The sequence below is a fragment of the Suricata suricatta genome, chromosome 10 (assembly GCF_006229205.1).
Source record: "Suricata suricatta isolate VVHF042 chromosome 10, meerkat_22Aug2017_6uvM2_HiC, whole genome shotgun sequence".
Classification (NCBI taxonomy): domain Eukaryota; kingdom Metazoa; phylum Chordata; class Mammalia; order Carnivora; family Herpestidae; genus Suricata; species Suricata suricatta.
In genome coordinates, this window is record NC_043709.1 from 18,976,159 (window position 1) to 18,992,926 (window position 16,768).

General features: G+C 40.0%; 1 protein-coding gene across 2 annotated transcripts in view; it reads left to right on the forward strand.

Annotated features, from left to right (window-relative positions):
• The window catches only part of GNPTAB (N-acetylglucosamine-1-phosphate transferase subunits alpha and beta), a 78,749-nt gene that overhangs the window by 24,288 nt on the left and 37,693 nt on the right, over positions 1–16,768 (forward strand). Inside the window, exons 2-5 of one of the 2 annotated variants that reach the window (XM_029954612.1) lie at positions 3,907–3,992; positions 11,301–11,420; positions 12,699–12,740; positions 13,321–13,526. In XM_029954612.1, the coding sequence (XP_029810472.1) occupies positions 3,907–3,992; positions 11,301–11,420; positions 12,699–12,740; positions 13,321–13,526 (454 nt within the window). Of the gene's footprint in view, positions 1–3,906; positions 3,993–11,300; positions 11,421–12,698; positions 12,741–13,320; positions 13,527–16,768 lie in introns of those variants that run through there. The other variant, XM_029954613.1, reaches the window with a different exon arrangement.

Below are 16,768 nucleotides of genomic sequence, written 5' to 3' on the forward strand. Positions count from 1 at the left end.
AATAGTAAGTGAGAAATTTTTTGAAGACCAACATTTTGTCTGTAAAAATCACATCAATTTTCTATTTTCCTCTACAAAAATTTTTGCATTACTACTGATATAATATTTTAAATGTCTTACCATTATAAAAATGATGGCTCAGGAAGATATGCTTTCTTTACCCAAGACTTCTGACATGCCTGGGACCTTCCTCATTCATACCTTTTTTTTCTCATGTCAAATGAGAATCACTGTCCTCCTGCAGCACACAGCAGACTGATGAAATACCCTTTGTACTTAGTTAATAGTTGAGGAAATTGAGCACCCAATGTTACACAGCTGCTAAATAGAAGAGGTGGGGGGGTTCTTCCCCTGGAGGTGCCCCATATCCCCAAATCCAGTCTTCTGCCACGCCCACCATAACCAGATAATATTTGAGAAGAGCAAGATGGTGTACAATGAATTGTGTTGGGTATGAATTGACAATAAGTAGAACTGTAAGTAGTTCTGTACCTTCAAGCTGTTTATAACTCGATTGGTCTGACAAGATGCTACCATGAAGGGGCATTGAGTAATTGTCTTCCAAGTAAGCGGTTAAAGTTAAAAACAAAAGTTAAATTTCTGAGAAGGAAGCATCCAGGTTGGGCTAAAGAATATAGAAAGGCTTTGTGGACGAAAATGGACTTGATTTTACAGTATAGTGTTTCTCCAGCGTTTTCCTCTGGTCTTTTGTTTATTGCTAATGATGGCTGAACACAAGATCTAATTGCAAGCTTGAGTCTATTTTGGCTTCTTTGTTGTTTGTAAGGTGTTTATATTTGTACAGCTTACCCCACAATAAATAATTTGATAATTGCCCATTCAAATTTCTATTCTTTTCCATCCTTGATAGTGTAAGAAAATGATATGAAGCTAGCCCTTAGATGATTTTTATTTCATTTACAAGGCTCCTTTTTGATCCCCCTTTGCACATTACTCATTCACTTAAAGAATTTGACAAGATTTCCATAATAAGGTATAGTTGACAGTTGGGATTAAGCAGAAAAGGGAAATGGTTATGATGGAAGAGAATTTGGTTTCAGTGTTGATGGGTTAGGACCTGGGACCAAAGACCTAGAGGAGGCTGAAGATAGGAAGAGAAGAGACATGGTGTCCCCAAGGTATTGACCTGTGGGTGCAGGGAAAAAAGTGTACCAGTCACAGTGTAGTCACACAGCCCTGTACCTCCTTTTGTCCTATGTTCTTAGGGCTGGAAGGGATTTCAAAGACCGTTTGGTCAGACCCCCTTCACAAAATGTAAAACAGATGAAGAAACAACCTAAACAGAGAACTTGCTTAAGGTCTCATAAAAGTGAGTGTCCCCCACACATAACCCAGCATTACTACTATCTCCCTTAGTAGTGTGCAGTCGTGTGCAGAACTCTGGGCTGATAGGAGCATTCCTAAATGCGTTAGATAAGGACCTTTTGCTCCTGCTGTTCTTTCTGATACACCAAAGTGGTTTGGAGATGGTGAGATTAATTTACCTGATGAAGGAAGGCACATTGTGTTAACATACAGCACGTCAGCATTTCTCAGCCTCTGGTGAAGTGTGCCCTCGCTGATAGTATCTCCCCATCTTCTAGGTGGCCCCGCTAGCCAAGAGCAATGATATTGAGCTTTATTCTTTTATGGTTTATTTTGTACAATAATAGATATACTTGTTGTCCTTTTGTAGCTAAGTAGGGATATTGATGGAGTGTCACTTTCGTTTGAGCTCAATTAGTTGATCCAAATCAATACACTTATATGATTAAAAATAGATATATATTCTAGATTTAGCAAGGAAGATGGCATTTTATAGCTATATGCCTGCCATTGGGTTTGGTGCTCTGTGTAATACTAAGGTAGAGCTCATTCCCCCTCCTCTTGGAATTTCCAGTCCATTCGGAGAGGCCAGTGGATACACATATGGCCTCAAATCTACCACTAGCTCTCATCCCACAACACCTGTGCCTCCCATGGCCCCATTGTCTCTTTAGTCACTCATAGTAGAAATACTGGAAATTTGGCAGTCACCTTTGTTTCTCTTCCCCTTCTTCACCCCCCCCCCCATTCAGTCTGGTAGCAGACTCTAACACACCCCCTGTCCCCCAGCTGAACTGCTGTCAGACTCCTGTTCATCCTTTAAGACTATTAACATTGCTTCTTTAGGGAAGTCTTGAGTGTCTTCCTTCAGTGCAGTTGTGCCAGCAGTAAATGTTTCTATTAATCACCAGCTATAGTTTCTTGAAGTCAAGGAACTTACTTTGTTTCTTTTTGTAAACCCAGTAAAGGCACCTTAGACCCTAAGTTTTAAAATCAGTACATTGAATGATGGGAGGATTATTAGTTGTATTTATGGTGTTTATGAAGTAGCCCAGTGAAGTAAGCCTGTAAAGATAGGTAGAGACCAGATGTTGAAAGCCTGAATTCCATGCAAAGAAATGCTCAGGTGTAGCTGGACACATGGGTCCACAAGGCTTCTCTGTAGCCACATGTTGTCATGAGGTGGCATCTGGCCAGTGAAAACAGAAGTGGTAGTGCCCCTTCCAAGAAATTTCCTTAATGGAGGGGAATTTCATTCCCTGTCTCTCTGCTGGCTGGAATGGAATTTGACTGGGCCCCCCATATTCATGTGAATGTAGTAGGGCCGCACATCCTAGGATTTGTAGTGTAGGAAGCCAGAAGAAGCCATGGCAGGAAGGAGGACTTTCCAGGAAGAGGAATAGAGTGGAAGGACACATTTGAAAGTCAGATATAAGAACATGACCTGGCAAAGGAGGCTGAAAAGGAGTCACCAGAGTGATGAGAGGAAAACCAAGTGGTTCAGTAAGGAGGAACTGGGCAGCCACTACCAAAACAGTAAGATGGAGACAGCGAAAATGTCACTGGATACTGGATTCGACAACATAGAGGCATTGGTAAGAACACTGCCATGGCGAGGACAGAAGTGATATTGGAGTAGGCTACAGGGTGAATAGAGCACAGGAGATGACTCTTTAAAGATATTTGCCTTTGAAAGAATTTGGAACAGAGGGACCAGTTGGCAGAGGGTGTGGAATGAAGGGAAGTTTTCCCTGAGATTACTGGAATATGCTGATGGGAATAATCCTATTGAGAGGAAAAGAGAGCCGGCAAGGTCTTAAGATGAGTTGACGAGATCCAGAGCAAGTGGACAGAGATGTGATGTTTGCAAAGAGGAGGGACACTTCCTCTGTGGTGAAGGGAGTGAAGAAGAAAATGGGGCACATATGAGTGGGCTTATAGGATCTGGTGCAGACAAGAGGGAGCTCCGATGTGAAGACTTCTGTGCACGGTTATCAGCTGAAACTTCATAGATAGTAAGGCTTCATACCTTGTCAATCTCTTCTGCTTTAGTTTTGTTCTGTGCTATGAGGAGAGTTTCCACAAAGTTTTGGATGGATCATGTTGCCTGCCTGAAAATCCTTCATAACTTCCCATGACACACAGGGCATGGCCTCATTTCCTTCCTCAGCCCCATTCTCTCCACGGACTCCGCTTAGCTCTGGCCAAAGCTAACTGCACCGTTGCCCTGAAACAAGTTGCCCTTGCTGCTTCTTAGCCTCTGAACATGCTCTTGTGGCGGCGTCCCGGTCTCCCTACCCGGTGAACTCATTCTCTTAAGACCCAGTTCTCACGTTGCATCCTTTTAAATCTCTGTAACTCCCCTCCCCTTCCACAGGCCAGTAACTATAGCTTTTTATTTATATATCTGTATAACTATCCTTATATTGTAGCTTTTTTATCTGGATCAAACACAGTGTTTGGTATATAGGAGTTGGCACTGGGTGAATGGATGAATTTTGATTGTTTTTCTGTTCCTTTAGTGATTCTCAATTAAAATGAAATGAAAGTTATCTACTCTTCTTTTTTTTTTCTCCCTAGGTGGTTCTGGAATGGAGCCGGGATCAGTACCATGTTTTATTTGATTCCTACAGAGACAATATTGCTGGAAGGTCCTTTCAGAATCGGTAAGAAGAGATCAGTTTTGGAGAGTAGCTTATTTGGACTTAGATGATGAGTCATGAGATCACTTTTGCTTTAACTATTACAGTTCAGGTTGAAGGGAGGGGGGTCCTTCCACATGTAGATGTGGTGTAACTTATTCAAGGCTACTACTGTCTAAAGGAACCTTGTAGTCTCACGTTCTATGGTTGAAAAATCTGATTTCCAATGAGTAATCTTGCCTTGCAGTTTATTGAATGCTTTGAGTTACTTGATCTCATTTTATCATTGCCCCAGTTCTGTGAGGTAAAGGTAATCCCATCCGCCTGCAGGATGAGGAAACTGGCTGGCTACTCTGGCCAGTGTTCTTCTGTTCCAAGCCCTGGCCGTATTCTTGTTGACTTCACTGTTAATCAGGGCCATTCTGTGGAAGCCACTGGGATTGGCCCCCCGCCTGCCCCTGTGGCCTCCATATCTTGCTGCCTCGCGTGAGGAGGAGCACACCTTACAGGTTGGGTCTTTTTCTCTTTAAGGCCAAGCTTCCTGGTGCAGCCACTCTTGGATGCTGTCTTCAACGTTTCTTTTCCTTTGAGATTTTTCCCTCAGAGTGGAATCAGTCTTTCCCCACATCTTCCTTCCCTTCCTGCAGCTAGTGGTTCGCAAGGCTCTTTTTTGGTTTTTGTCTATATTATTACTTATATTGTTTTATATCATAAAAGCAGTTTATGTCTGTGGTTGAAAACAGTTCAAACAGTACATAAAAATAAAAAGTTAAGCCTCTCTGTTCCATTTTGAATTTCCCTCATCCAGAGGAACCATTGTTAATGATTTTTATTTTAAAGTTTATTTATTTTGAGAGAGAGGGCACAAGTGGGGAAGGCAGAGAGAGAGGGAGAGAGCGAGAATCCCAAGCAAGTTCCACGTTGTCAGCACGGAGCCGACACAGGGCTTGATCTCACAAACCATGAAATCGGAGTCGGATGCTCAACTGACTGAGCCACCAGGTGTCCCTGTTAATGAATTTTTGTTAGTGATTCTTCTGATTATCATCATTCTAACTTTAAAAAAAATGGAGTTCTCTATTTTTATTTATTTATTTATTTAATGCAGTATTTATTGATTCTTTTTCATTGTGATGTTGCACAGCCAGTCATTATGGGGCCAAGAGCAGCCAGAACAAATGTGGGGTCGCTGATAGGTAGTTAACCTCGATAGACTGGATTCTAAATGTCAGAGGTCATAACCAAAACCTCCCTTGATCCTGACTGTCCACATTCCCTTGAGGATAGTTCTCATAAATCTTTCTGCTTTCACTGAACCGGAAAACGTAACTGCAAATGACTGCAAATAACTACATGTGGTGTCAGCGCACCTTGACAGTGGCCTGAGAATCCCTAGACTGCACCACCAATTCCTCTGGAGCCCTTGCTCTCTGCTTAGAAGCACTTCCTTGTCCCTCTGTTCACTTTTTATGAGTCCCGATGTGGTTTCTGTCAAATACGTGGTTTTTAAAGTTAGTGTGCTAGTTAGATGTCTGCATTGTGACAGTCCTGACCATCTTAGGGAGGAAGGGCTATGATTCTTTGAATTAATTTAAAGCTTTACTCTTTGCTCAGTGCCCTGTGTGTGAATGACATTCCTGAATTTGCTCCCTTAACAAAACAGGAATCTTTAAGCCTTACTCTGCTTTAGACACTAAGATAGAACTATCTGTGGTAAACAATTTAATGGTCTAGTAGGGAGAATGGCTTGTAAGCAAGTCATTAGTGAAGTAGGGAAACTCTAAGCTTTTCTCTTAGGATCTCTTAAAAACAGTTTTCAAAGATTCTAGGGGTCTGCAAAATCAAAACTATTTTTTATAACAGTTCTAAGGTGTTATTTGCCTTTTTTACCGTGCTGACATTTGCACTGGTGCTGTAAAAGCAGTGGTGGGTAAAATTGCCACAACTTGGTGTGAGTCATTGTATTCTTCGCTACTCCGTATTTACAGGGGCAAGATAAAAGCTGGTTTCACTTAAAGTTCTTGATGAAGCACCAAAAGTTATCAATTTGATTTTATCTTGACCCTTTGGCCACACATCTTTTTAATGTTCCATGGGATGAAATGCACCTGACTGTCTGGTGATTGTCTTGAGGAAAAGCCCAGTGTGGTTGAGTTGCAACCTAGACCAGCCCTTCTGTTTCAGGGGGCGCTGTCATAACTTGAAAGGACAGTTGACAGTATGATTACTCACATGTGATCGTTTGACAGATGTTTTTTGACAGTGAACAAAGTAATTCTATCTCTTGAAGGCAAATGAATAATAGTATTCGTTGCCCTTGGTAAAGGCAATTTGAGCTTTCAAATATAAATTAGAACTTGGGAAAATGTATTCTATCACCATGAGCTTAACAGGTTCACACTATCATAAAACAGGTTTACACTATCATAAAGACTTCTCTGATTAGATCTATGCATTGTCCAAAAAAAAAAAATCGGTTCATTAATATAATATAAGAAAATTAAGGAAATAAGTCACCATTTGGCCGATCTGCATAACTCACTAAGCTGTTATTTTCTAGGTTCTGCATAACTCAGTAAACTGTTATTTTCCAGGTAACCAATACATTGTTACAAGATGATTACAGGTGTTACAAAATCTTGATGGGTAAAAACATCTTAAGTATAAGAAAGAACAAGGTATTTCATTCAGTGTTGGGGCGCATGGGTGCCTCTGTCGGTTGAGCCTCCAAATTTGGCTCAGGTCATGATCTCATGGTTAGTGGGTTAAAGCCCTGCTTCAAGCTCTGTGCTGACAGCTCAGAGCCTAGAGCCTGCTTCAGATTCTGTATCTCCCTCTCTCTGGCCCTCCTCTGCTCATGCTGTCTCTTTCTCTCAAAAATAAAAAATAAAAACATTTAAAAAATTTTTTAAAAAGCACAAAAAGTTCGTTAATGAGGCTTCACATTCCACACTGCAATGAATTTTTAAGCACCTACCACTTGTTTTGGTAGGATCAAAGAAGAAAACCTACTGTTACCTGAAAAGCCTATTAAAATACAGCTCCCCTTTCCAACTGCATTATCTTTGAGCCTGGGGCTTCTTTATATACTTGAACCAAAACAACACCTGTGAACAGATTGAACAGAGAAGATCCAAGGTGCTTGTTCTCTTCTATGAAGTGATTAGAGATTGGCAGAAAAGTGAAATAGTGCCTCTCTTTTCACTAATTTTTTTGTTTTGTTTTGGAGACTATTATTTTCATTAAAAAAATTATTCATGTTAAATTCTAAGATGAATTAAGTATTTAAAGTGTTTGCTTTATTTTCAAAGATGATAAATGAGAATAGTTAAAACGTTATAAATAAAAGCTTTTTGGTGGGGTTCTTAATTTTAAATGTGAAGGGTCTGGAGAGTCAAAAATTGGTAGAGAACCATTTCTTTCCCATAGCAGCTCTCAGAACCGTAGTGTGCAGCAGATTCCCATGGAAGGCTTGAAAAGACAGCCCCCCCCACCCCCAGAGCTTCTGCTTCTGGAGGTCTCACAGGGCCTCAGAGAATTTTCATTTCTAACAAGTTCACTGGTGGTACCGAGGCTGCAAGTCCGGTGACTGCACTTTGAGAAGTATTGCATTAACGGATTCTTGATGGGATGGAATTTTCCTACTTCTTCATTTTCATTTTTAGCTGATTTTCCTAAGAAAAGCTCAAAATGGATTGTCTTTTTAAAATCAATATTTATCAAGTGTCTGTTAAACCTGCTGTGCCTTATGCTGTGCTGTTTTGATGGTACAGTTGCATGAATCCCTGCCCTGAGGAAGCATTAACATTTTAGAAGGAAAAGTCACTTTAGAAAATCCAGATATTGAGGTCAGCAGTTTTAATCAACCATTCTTGTTCTCTTTCTGAAAAATTTTGTGTACGTGTGTTAAATATTTCTCCTTCTAAGTTTAGATTGCATTAAAATATAGTTTGATTTTTACATAAGGATATTTCAAAATTGCTTAATTTTGAAGATGGCAAGTAAATAGATCATATATAACGTATCACATGTTTGAATTATATTTTAAAATATCATGATGTTTATAGGAAGTTTTCATCATTTTCTAGTTTCTCTGCAAGTCTTTTTAATGTTATTTGAAACTTTTTTAAATGTTTTCTTTATTTTTGAGAGAGAGAGAGAGTATGGTAGGGAAGGGGCAGAGAGAGAGGGAGACAGGAGATCTAAAGTGGGGCTCTGCACTGACAGCAGCGAGCCCAGCCTGGGGCTTGGAACTCACGAACCGTGAAATCATGACCTGAGCCAAAGTGGGATCCTTAACCGACTGAGTGACCCAGGTGCCCCTTTAAAAGAAAGGTCTATTCTATATGTCAGTAACAAGTGAATATGTAAATTATCTACTGCTACTAATTGTGAGGCATTTAGTCAGTCTGGGCCTAGTCTTGTCACTCTAAAAATAGGTATTAGAGTAAGTGTAAAATCTCTTCCAACTCTTTGGCATTATGATACCATTTAAGTTCTGAGTTTTCATACCTACTTTATAGAATGTGGAACCAAGGATTACATTCATACTATCCTTTACATGTCATAGTGCCTCTGTATTCACTTAAACCAAACTGATTAAAATAAAAGCTGTGATACTGTCACCATGGCTTTGGTTCTGAGTCACATGTGACTTATTTAGTCTTCAGCTCTAAGACAGAAGGCTTTCTATCATCTGGAAACTAAGATATAGTGATCTCGTGGTCAGAAAGAAAGACTCAAACTCATTGTGGCCATGTCTAATAGTAGATAAACAACTGACTCACTGGCCTGGGGTAGATCACATGATCTCCTTAGTTTGGTAGCTTAACACCAGAGAATTAAATTGATCTTGTAATGCAACCTTATTAGAAGAGCCAGTATATCAATCCATTGTATACCTATTTCCCCAAATGAATGTGTATGGGTAGCTCTTGATTCTATTAAAGAATCTTTAACAGCAGATAATTACTTTTACAAGTTATCTTTAGAATGTGCAGTTCTTTTTTTAAAAAAGTTTAAAAATATGTCACCTAAGCAGTTTTTTCAAATTAATTTTTAGTCTGAGAAATTGAGAGTGAGATGACCTTGGATAATTTAGATGTGGGTAATGCAAGACCTCTCTTTTTCTTTCTCTCTCTCTTTCTTTCCCTCCTTCCTTCCTTCTTTCTTTCTTTCCTTTCTTTCTTTCTAATGGAAAAGACTGATGTATATGTTGAGGGAATGAACTTAAGAGTTTTAATTTAGCCAACAAGAGTATATGTTAAATCCCACCCATATACCAGGCGCTGTATTTAGCTATCTCATGATGAACAAGAGGAACTCACTGACCTCATGTAGAATTGGCATTTTATTGGGGGAAGCTTTTTTTTTTGGACTTAAAAATGTGAACTACAACCTACATGTAAATCATTAGTTCTCAGAGTGGATTTTTGGACTGGCAGCATTGACATTATCTGGGATCTTGTTAGAAATGCAAGTTTTCAGGCCCCACCCCAGACCTAATAAGTCAGAAACTCTGGGGATGGAGCCCAGCAATGTGTTTTTACAAGCCCAAAGGTGATTCTGATGCCTGCTAACATTTGAGAAACATTGGTATAATAAATGCATTAAAAAACCAAGCTGAAGAAGCTTTTGTATACTGTTACTTATGATGAGGAGAGAGTTTGAAGATACTGGAAAGAGAGGGAGTAGTTGATGAAGCACAGCACAGAATGCATAGCACCATTTCTGCCCTAGAGATACTCCGTCTAGTGGGAGATAGACATGCCTAAAACTAGTACGATATAGTATGCTGAGTGTTCCTTAGGGTACAGAGTTCAGTGGAAACTGTGTGGTAAGCAGTATATTCTCTTTGTGGGATGTGAGGGAAGAGGGCAGTTGGGGAGGGAGGAAATGGTTCAGCGAAGCATGAAAGAGGATATTTTAGGCAGTGGGAGAGGCACTTTCATAGGCACAAAAGCTTGTAAGTCTTACCCTGCTTGGGTAAGCGATTGGGAGTGTGTAGAGCACAAGGGGCACATTATCGGGGAGTTTAGAGTTTACTCTGCAGACAGGGATGAACATTAACAGGAGGATTGGTGGATGCTCAGTTATCACATATGCCTGAGTATGCGGTGATTCCTGATCTTTCCCATGAAGCTCTGGGTCCTGGTTCCTCCTTGACCCTCATATTCTCTTATGCTCTTTCTCTTGCTCCCCTTATCTGTGCCACACTGGCCTCTAGCTCCTTGACTGTGCCTGTTGGGTGTCTGCCTCAGAACATTTGTACATGGTGTTCCCATTCTCTGGACCATTCTTCCCCCAGTTATTCACATGGCTTGCTTCCTGTCTTCCTTCACATCTTTGCTGAAATGCCACCTGCCTGTGTGTCATAATGAACTATTATACCATAGATCTGAAGTAGACCTGAAAGATGGGGAGGATTTTGGTTAAGTTGGTAAAAGAAAGAGGAAGATTGGTTTCAGCAGGGGTAAAACCTGAAGAGAACACTAACGTGAGGCTTAGGTTGGATATTCAAGAATTAGATGCCTGCCTCATGCATTCCTTATTTTGAGGAAAATATAATAAGGAAAAAAATTGAGCAGTTTCAGGAAGGTCTGTACTAGTGTCTCATATATATCATTGATTCATTGAACAAATACTGAGTGCCTATATGCTGGGCACTTTTCTAATCAATTGGGTACTTTAGGGAACAAAACAAAGTTTCCTGCCCTCTTAGAGCTTACATTCTGGGGGAGGGACACATACAATTACCAGTGCACGTGACAAGTTAATTATTTAATATGTTGAAAAGGTGGCAAGTGCTATGAAGATTAGAAAAAGGACAGGGTGAGGAGGGTTGGGAGCGGCTGGGCCTGGCAGCAGGGAATAGGAAGCCTGTAGCCTTAAATAGGACCAGGTCTTTGTTATGGACTATTGGTCATTATTATTATTAATATTATTTTTGCTTTTAATTTCTTTGCATTTGCATTGCATCACCCTTGTTTGTCAAACTGAGCATGTAGCAGTATAAACTGAGCTTCCAGGACCTCCCGACAGTCTTAGAGGTGGAGTGATGGGAGCTTCTTTACAGGGTGGTTGTGAGGATTAAATGATGCAAAGCTGCAGAAATTATCTGCATGCATCTTGCAAAGCAAGTTCTCAACAAATAGTCTCCCAGCTCCAGCTTGAAGACATGCAAGTCTGTGATACTGTTGGCCGGTTGGATTACCTTTTCATTGATATTTTTTCATACTCTTTGAGTTTTCCCCCTGTTACATAACCTTATTCCCAAATGTATTAAAAAAAAAAAAACGCATGTAAGCTAAAGGACCTATGGGTTTGCCCTAGGCTCTGTCTGCCCATGCCAATCGACGTGGTTTATACCTGGGTGAATGGCACAGATCTTGAACTACTGAAGGAACTACAGCAAGTCCGAGAACAGATGGAGGAGGAACAGAAAGCAATGAGGTAAAATGGATTTTTAAAAAACAAAACACACACTGGGGCACCTGGGTGGCTCGGTCAGTTAAGCGTCTGACTCTTGATTTCCACTCAGGTCATGATCTCACAGTTTATGAGATCGAGCCACACATCAGGCTCCACACTGACAATGAAGAGCCTGCTTGGGATTCTCTCTCTCTCTGCCCCTACACTGCATGTGCACATGCTTTCCCTCTCCACTTCCCCCTCCCCATCTCTCTCTCAAAATAAACAGAGCTTAAAAAAAAAAAAACCCAACAATAATTGGAATAAAAACAACAACACACAGAGTTCTGTGAATACAAGTAATGCATTTCAGAAGGATAGGGTGATGTTCACAATGCCAATCCAAACAAAAACCTGCATCTGAAATTCATGCCATTACAATATTTTGTCAGTCATGTGCCCGACCCTTGCTTCTTGGTGCCCAGTGAGGACTCGGCCACTTTGTTAGATGGCCGTGTTGTGTCTGTGCCATTCTAGTGACGCCTTGCTCTCTGAGGGCCTGAAAGGCAAGGAGTGTCCCACGGGTTCCTGCTTGCTCAGTCTGAGTCCCAGGGGTGATACCTTCATGAAATAAGGTTAGTTATTATGCAAAAAAGTTTTTTTTCCCTTGAAAAATAAAGCAGGTCTACAGACTTAAACTTTTTTCCATTTGAGAAAGACAGTACGAAGTATGCTCTTTACCCTTTTTAATATCAAATCATATAATATAGAATTAGAAACTAATTTTTTATATGTGGAATTTTGATCATTTTAGTTACTTTATCTGAGAAAGGTACAATGCACTTGAATGGAGAACCTTAAGAGCTAGAGATCTGGCTGATATAACTTCCCCTCTGATTCCTTAGAATTTGCTGAGAATTTTTCCATTTCTTCATCCATTTCTTCATAAATATTGCAGGTGCTCCCCAGTTGCAGGTCATTGGCCAATTTATATTGCAACAAATTTCCCTTTCTCTGTGTGAGAGACTGTGACACCTTCCCAGTGCATGAAAATGGCTTTGGCAGCCTGGTACCATGTTTTAGTGGTAAAATATAAAAGCTTAAGTCAACTTTTATGGTTACTATGGGAGGTATGTGATAATAATTGTTGAGCATGTTTTATTTAAACTTAAAATTTATTACACATCTTAAGTGTTGTAAGCATTGTATTTCCCAACCTACTGGTTAGTTCCAGTGGAGTAAATGTTAGTTGCTTTTTGTTCACAATTAGGACTAGTACTAGCTCATGAATATGTAATGAAATATATTTGTTTTCATTAGAGAAATCCTTGGGAAGAACACAACAGAACCAACCAAGAAGAGGTAAGTGTTTTGATTTTCCTCTCAGGAATAGAAGTTGAAGTATTGAAGCGACACATCCAGTTTCTTACTTGTTTTTGTTGGATATACAGTATTTTGTGTTTATTGTTCCTGTTTAATCCCTCATCTGCTAGCTTTTGACCCTATATTAATTGCCTTTTTAAAATGGGAAATCTTGCAATGCCAAAGGCATACTTGATTGAGAATTCTTATTTGGGTTGTAGGTAACAAAAGCTTTATTGTTTCTGGATGGATTGGGTTTTTGGATGTAAGTTTTTTCTGCTCTGTTATCTGTCTTGTTGCGCTGTTCTTTTGGTCCACTCAATATACCCAGTGTTTTCATTTATAGAATTTATATCCATCACTCAATTGTGTGTTCATTATATATTTCCTTATCTTTAAAAGCTGTCATAGTTGTATGTCTTATATTTAAGAACTTGGGAAGGGGACTTAGCCCAGTGCCAAGAATCGGATGTGTCCATCATGATTTGAATCATACCTGATTGTTAGTAGTACCAACATGCTTTTCAGTATTGATTAAATTTTCAAGAACGTTTGTGAGCATGTTGGTGTTTGTTTCCAGTGAGAAGCAGTTGGAATGTTTGTTGACACACTGCATTAAGGTGCCAATGCTCATCCTGGACCCAGCCCTACCGGCCAACGTCACACTGAAGGACCTGCCATCTCTTTATCCTTCTTTTCGTTCTGCCAGTGACATATTCAACGTTGCAAAACCAAAAAACCCTTCCACTAATGTCTCAGTTGTTGTCTTCGACAGTGCTAAGAATGGTAAGATCTCCTTATGGGCATTTTAAAATCATGTTATCATTGGCAGTTTGAATAACAAAATTCTGAATGGAACAGGCATGATTCAGTTTTAAAGAAGTACCTTATAAACCAGAAATATAACAAGAGAGGCGGAAGAGCTGCCACTGTATTTCAGCCCTAACTTGAGAAAGGGATTGCGTGTATTTTACTCTGGAATATGCTTGTCTTTCTGGGCTGTGGTCAGGACCTTAACTTTGATACATATATTTACCTTATTCTCTGCCTCTCAGTCATTGTGGAGGTGGCAGCTCGCTCCCCTCCTCCTCCTCCTCCATTTTGATATAAATAAAATCTGTATTAAACTATAATCTAAACACTTTTTTAATTCCCACTTAGGTTTCTGTTTGCCCGCCCTCTCTATTCATTTGTCGAGGGAGGATTTGTTGGGCCATTGCTCTGTGTTGGTGGTGGTTCCAGGTAACAGGGAAACAGCAGAGAATGAAAAAGGCGCATCCCTGCCTTCATGGAGCTTTTATTTCTCGTGTGCCACAGACTCATTCTTTATCCTCCTCAGTTATCTAGATCAAGGATTGCCAAGTTCTTTCTGAAAGGATCAGATAGTAAATATTTTAGGCTTTGTGGGCCAAGAGGCAAAATGGAGGATATTATGTAGGTATTTATTTAAGTCATTACCATTTAACCTTTTTAAGATGTCAAAAGTGTTCTTTGCTTGCAGCCATACTAAAACAGACAGTGGCTAAATTTTGGCCATGGAATGCCAACTCCTGATTTTGATAAAAAATTTGTTCCACATTTGATGTTCCATTTATCTCATTTAACCTCTTTCTAGTTAACCATCAAAAACTGTTGGCTTTTTTTTTCCTCTTTGTGAAATGTATCATTACTGCCCCTCCGATGATTTTGCTACTCTATCGAGTAGACATTGCTTCAACAGACAAACAGTCCAGCCCTGTAGCCTGGGCCTGGGTTTCCTCAGCAAAGTGGTTTTTCCAGTCCAGCTTATCTCCTTTGATCTATAGGAAATGAGTTTTCTCCTGTGATAGTTCACTTTACCTCTGGACTACATTGACCTTTACAAGGAATTAAACTGTTTCCTTATAGCTTTCTCACACTGGTTAAATTTGTACCCATTGGGATCTTTCAGAACTCATGTAATATAATCCCTTTCCCATGTAACGTTTCTTTTCATTCTTCCTTCTTTAGCTGTCTCTTAGGGGCTTGTTTGTGTTCTAGTTTGTTCTTCCCAGAATGAGCTTTAGTTTCTTTTACTTTTAAAGTGTGTCAAGTAGAGTAGAACATTTTTTTTTCAGTGTGGTTCTGTCTGCAAAGAGAGTGAGTCTGTTGATTCAGTAAGTATTTACTGAGTGCATACTCTGTGCCAGGTACTATTCTCAGTGCTGAAAATGCAGCTGTGAAGAGGGAGACAAAAATCTTTGCCCTGATTGAGTTTATATCTTGGCAGAAGGAGAGAGCCAAAGCAGCTGTCAGGCTCACACGCACTCTCTCTCTCTCTCTCTCTCTGCCCCCCTCCCTCCCTCATTTGTACTATTAAATAAATAAATAAATAAATAAATAAATAAATAAATAAATAAAGCAAAAAGCAAGCAAGCAAGCACAGAATTACAGTAGAAATTCAGCACAGCACTCTTACTGAACTTTCCCTGGACTAAAACACCTTTTATTTTTTTTTAATTTATTTTTTTAATGTTTTATTTTGAGAGAGAGAAAGAGAGTGAGCAGAGGAGGGTCAGAGAGAGAAGGAGACACAGAATCTGAAGACAGGCTCCAGGCCCTGAGCTAGCTGTCAGCATAGAGCCTGACGCAGGGCTCGAACCCACAAACCACAAGATCATGACCTGAGCCACCCAAGCGCCCTAACACCTGTCTTTTTAAAGAAATAATACATGCTAGTGCTCTAATACTTCTTAATTTATGCTCATGTAGTTGGTTTTTGGTGCCAAGTTAAAGGTCTTACCCTTTGTTTAAAGGAAGCTTCATTTTGTTGGGTCTGACTCATTGCTTCAAATAAGAACTTTGGGAAACCCCCTAGTATCTTGTCCAGGAGAATCACTTTTCTGTCAGCTTCATGTAAATGCATACATTTCACAGGCATGCCTTTCATGTCTTCCAAAACCTTGAAGGATTGTGGAACAAAACAGAACCTATGGCACGATCTCTGAAACCTCTCTCTAGGTTAATTGTGGCTTTATAATTTCAGTCTTCAGTCAGAATTGGTTAAAATCCACCGAACTTAGAATCTAGGCTAAGTCTCTGTTATATCTTTATATATAAAGATGACATGAGATGTCATTAGCTATCTTGCTGAGATTGTGTACAAATGATAAACCGCATCTATTAGAGTTCTCTGATCTGCCACCATAGAACCCACTATGTCGGGAGAGAGACAGAGACAGAGACAGGTGCATATCTGATAAATTTATTTGTAATGAACTACTAATTCTTAGTGCTCAGTGCTTCCTTTAAAGATTAATAGAATACTGCAAAGGCTTTGATTTTTTTTCATTGCTTACCAATTCTATTTTATGGTACATCTGAAACTCTTGCCCAGGATTGACAGCCATCTCGACAGGTCAGAACCTGCTTTCTGTGCCCATATTGAAGATTACAGCCTTCCAGCCTCTCCCGTTGTTTTTTCCCCCCCTACTGTCCAGCTCCCCTCTGTGACCACCGCCCACGGTCAGGAGGCTGGGCCATGGTTCAGGGCTGCGCTTGCGCTTCCTCTGGCACGGCTCTCTCCCGTTTTTTAAGATTCTTGGGATCTCCAGGTGACAGCAGCAAGTTGATAATCTCATTTGTCCCTATTACTTTAGAACTCTTTCCCACTTGGGTGGTGTCATCACCCCTCTGCACCCTCCGACATAATCTGTTCTATTCAGCCTTACCTGATGAATTTTAGGAATTCATTGTGACCCTTGAGGGACCCTAGGATCTACAGTGGCTCCCTGCTATTAATCATAATGCCATTAGCATGGCTTTCAAGGGCTTTTTCTTTTTCCTAGTACCCAGCACTTCTAGATATTTCACTCATGCCAAATAGTTCTTTTTTTTAAATTATTATTAAATATGTTGATGTTTGCTCCTACATCTGTGATTCTCTCAATCTGTTAGTTTCATGTTTCTGCTGCCTGTATGGATCTCTTTTTCAGTACTGCAAAATTTTACATTTAATTGCATACTGGTTTCACATCACTCCCCTTTTGTTGTGGGTTAATTTTGTTTTC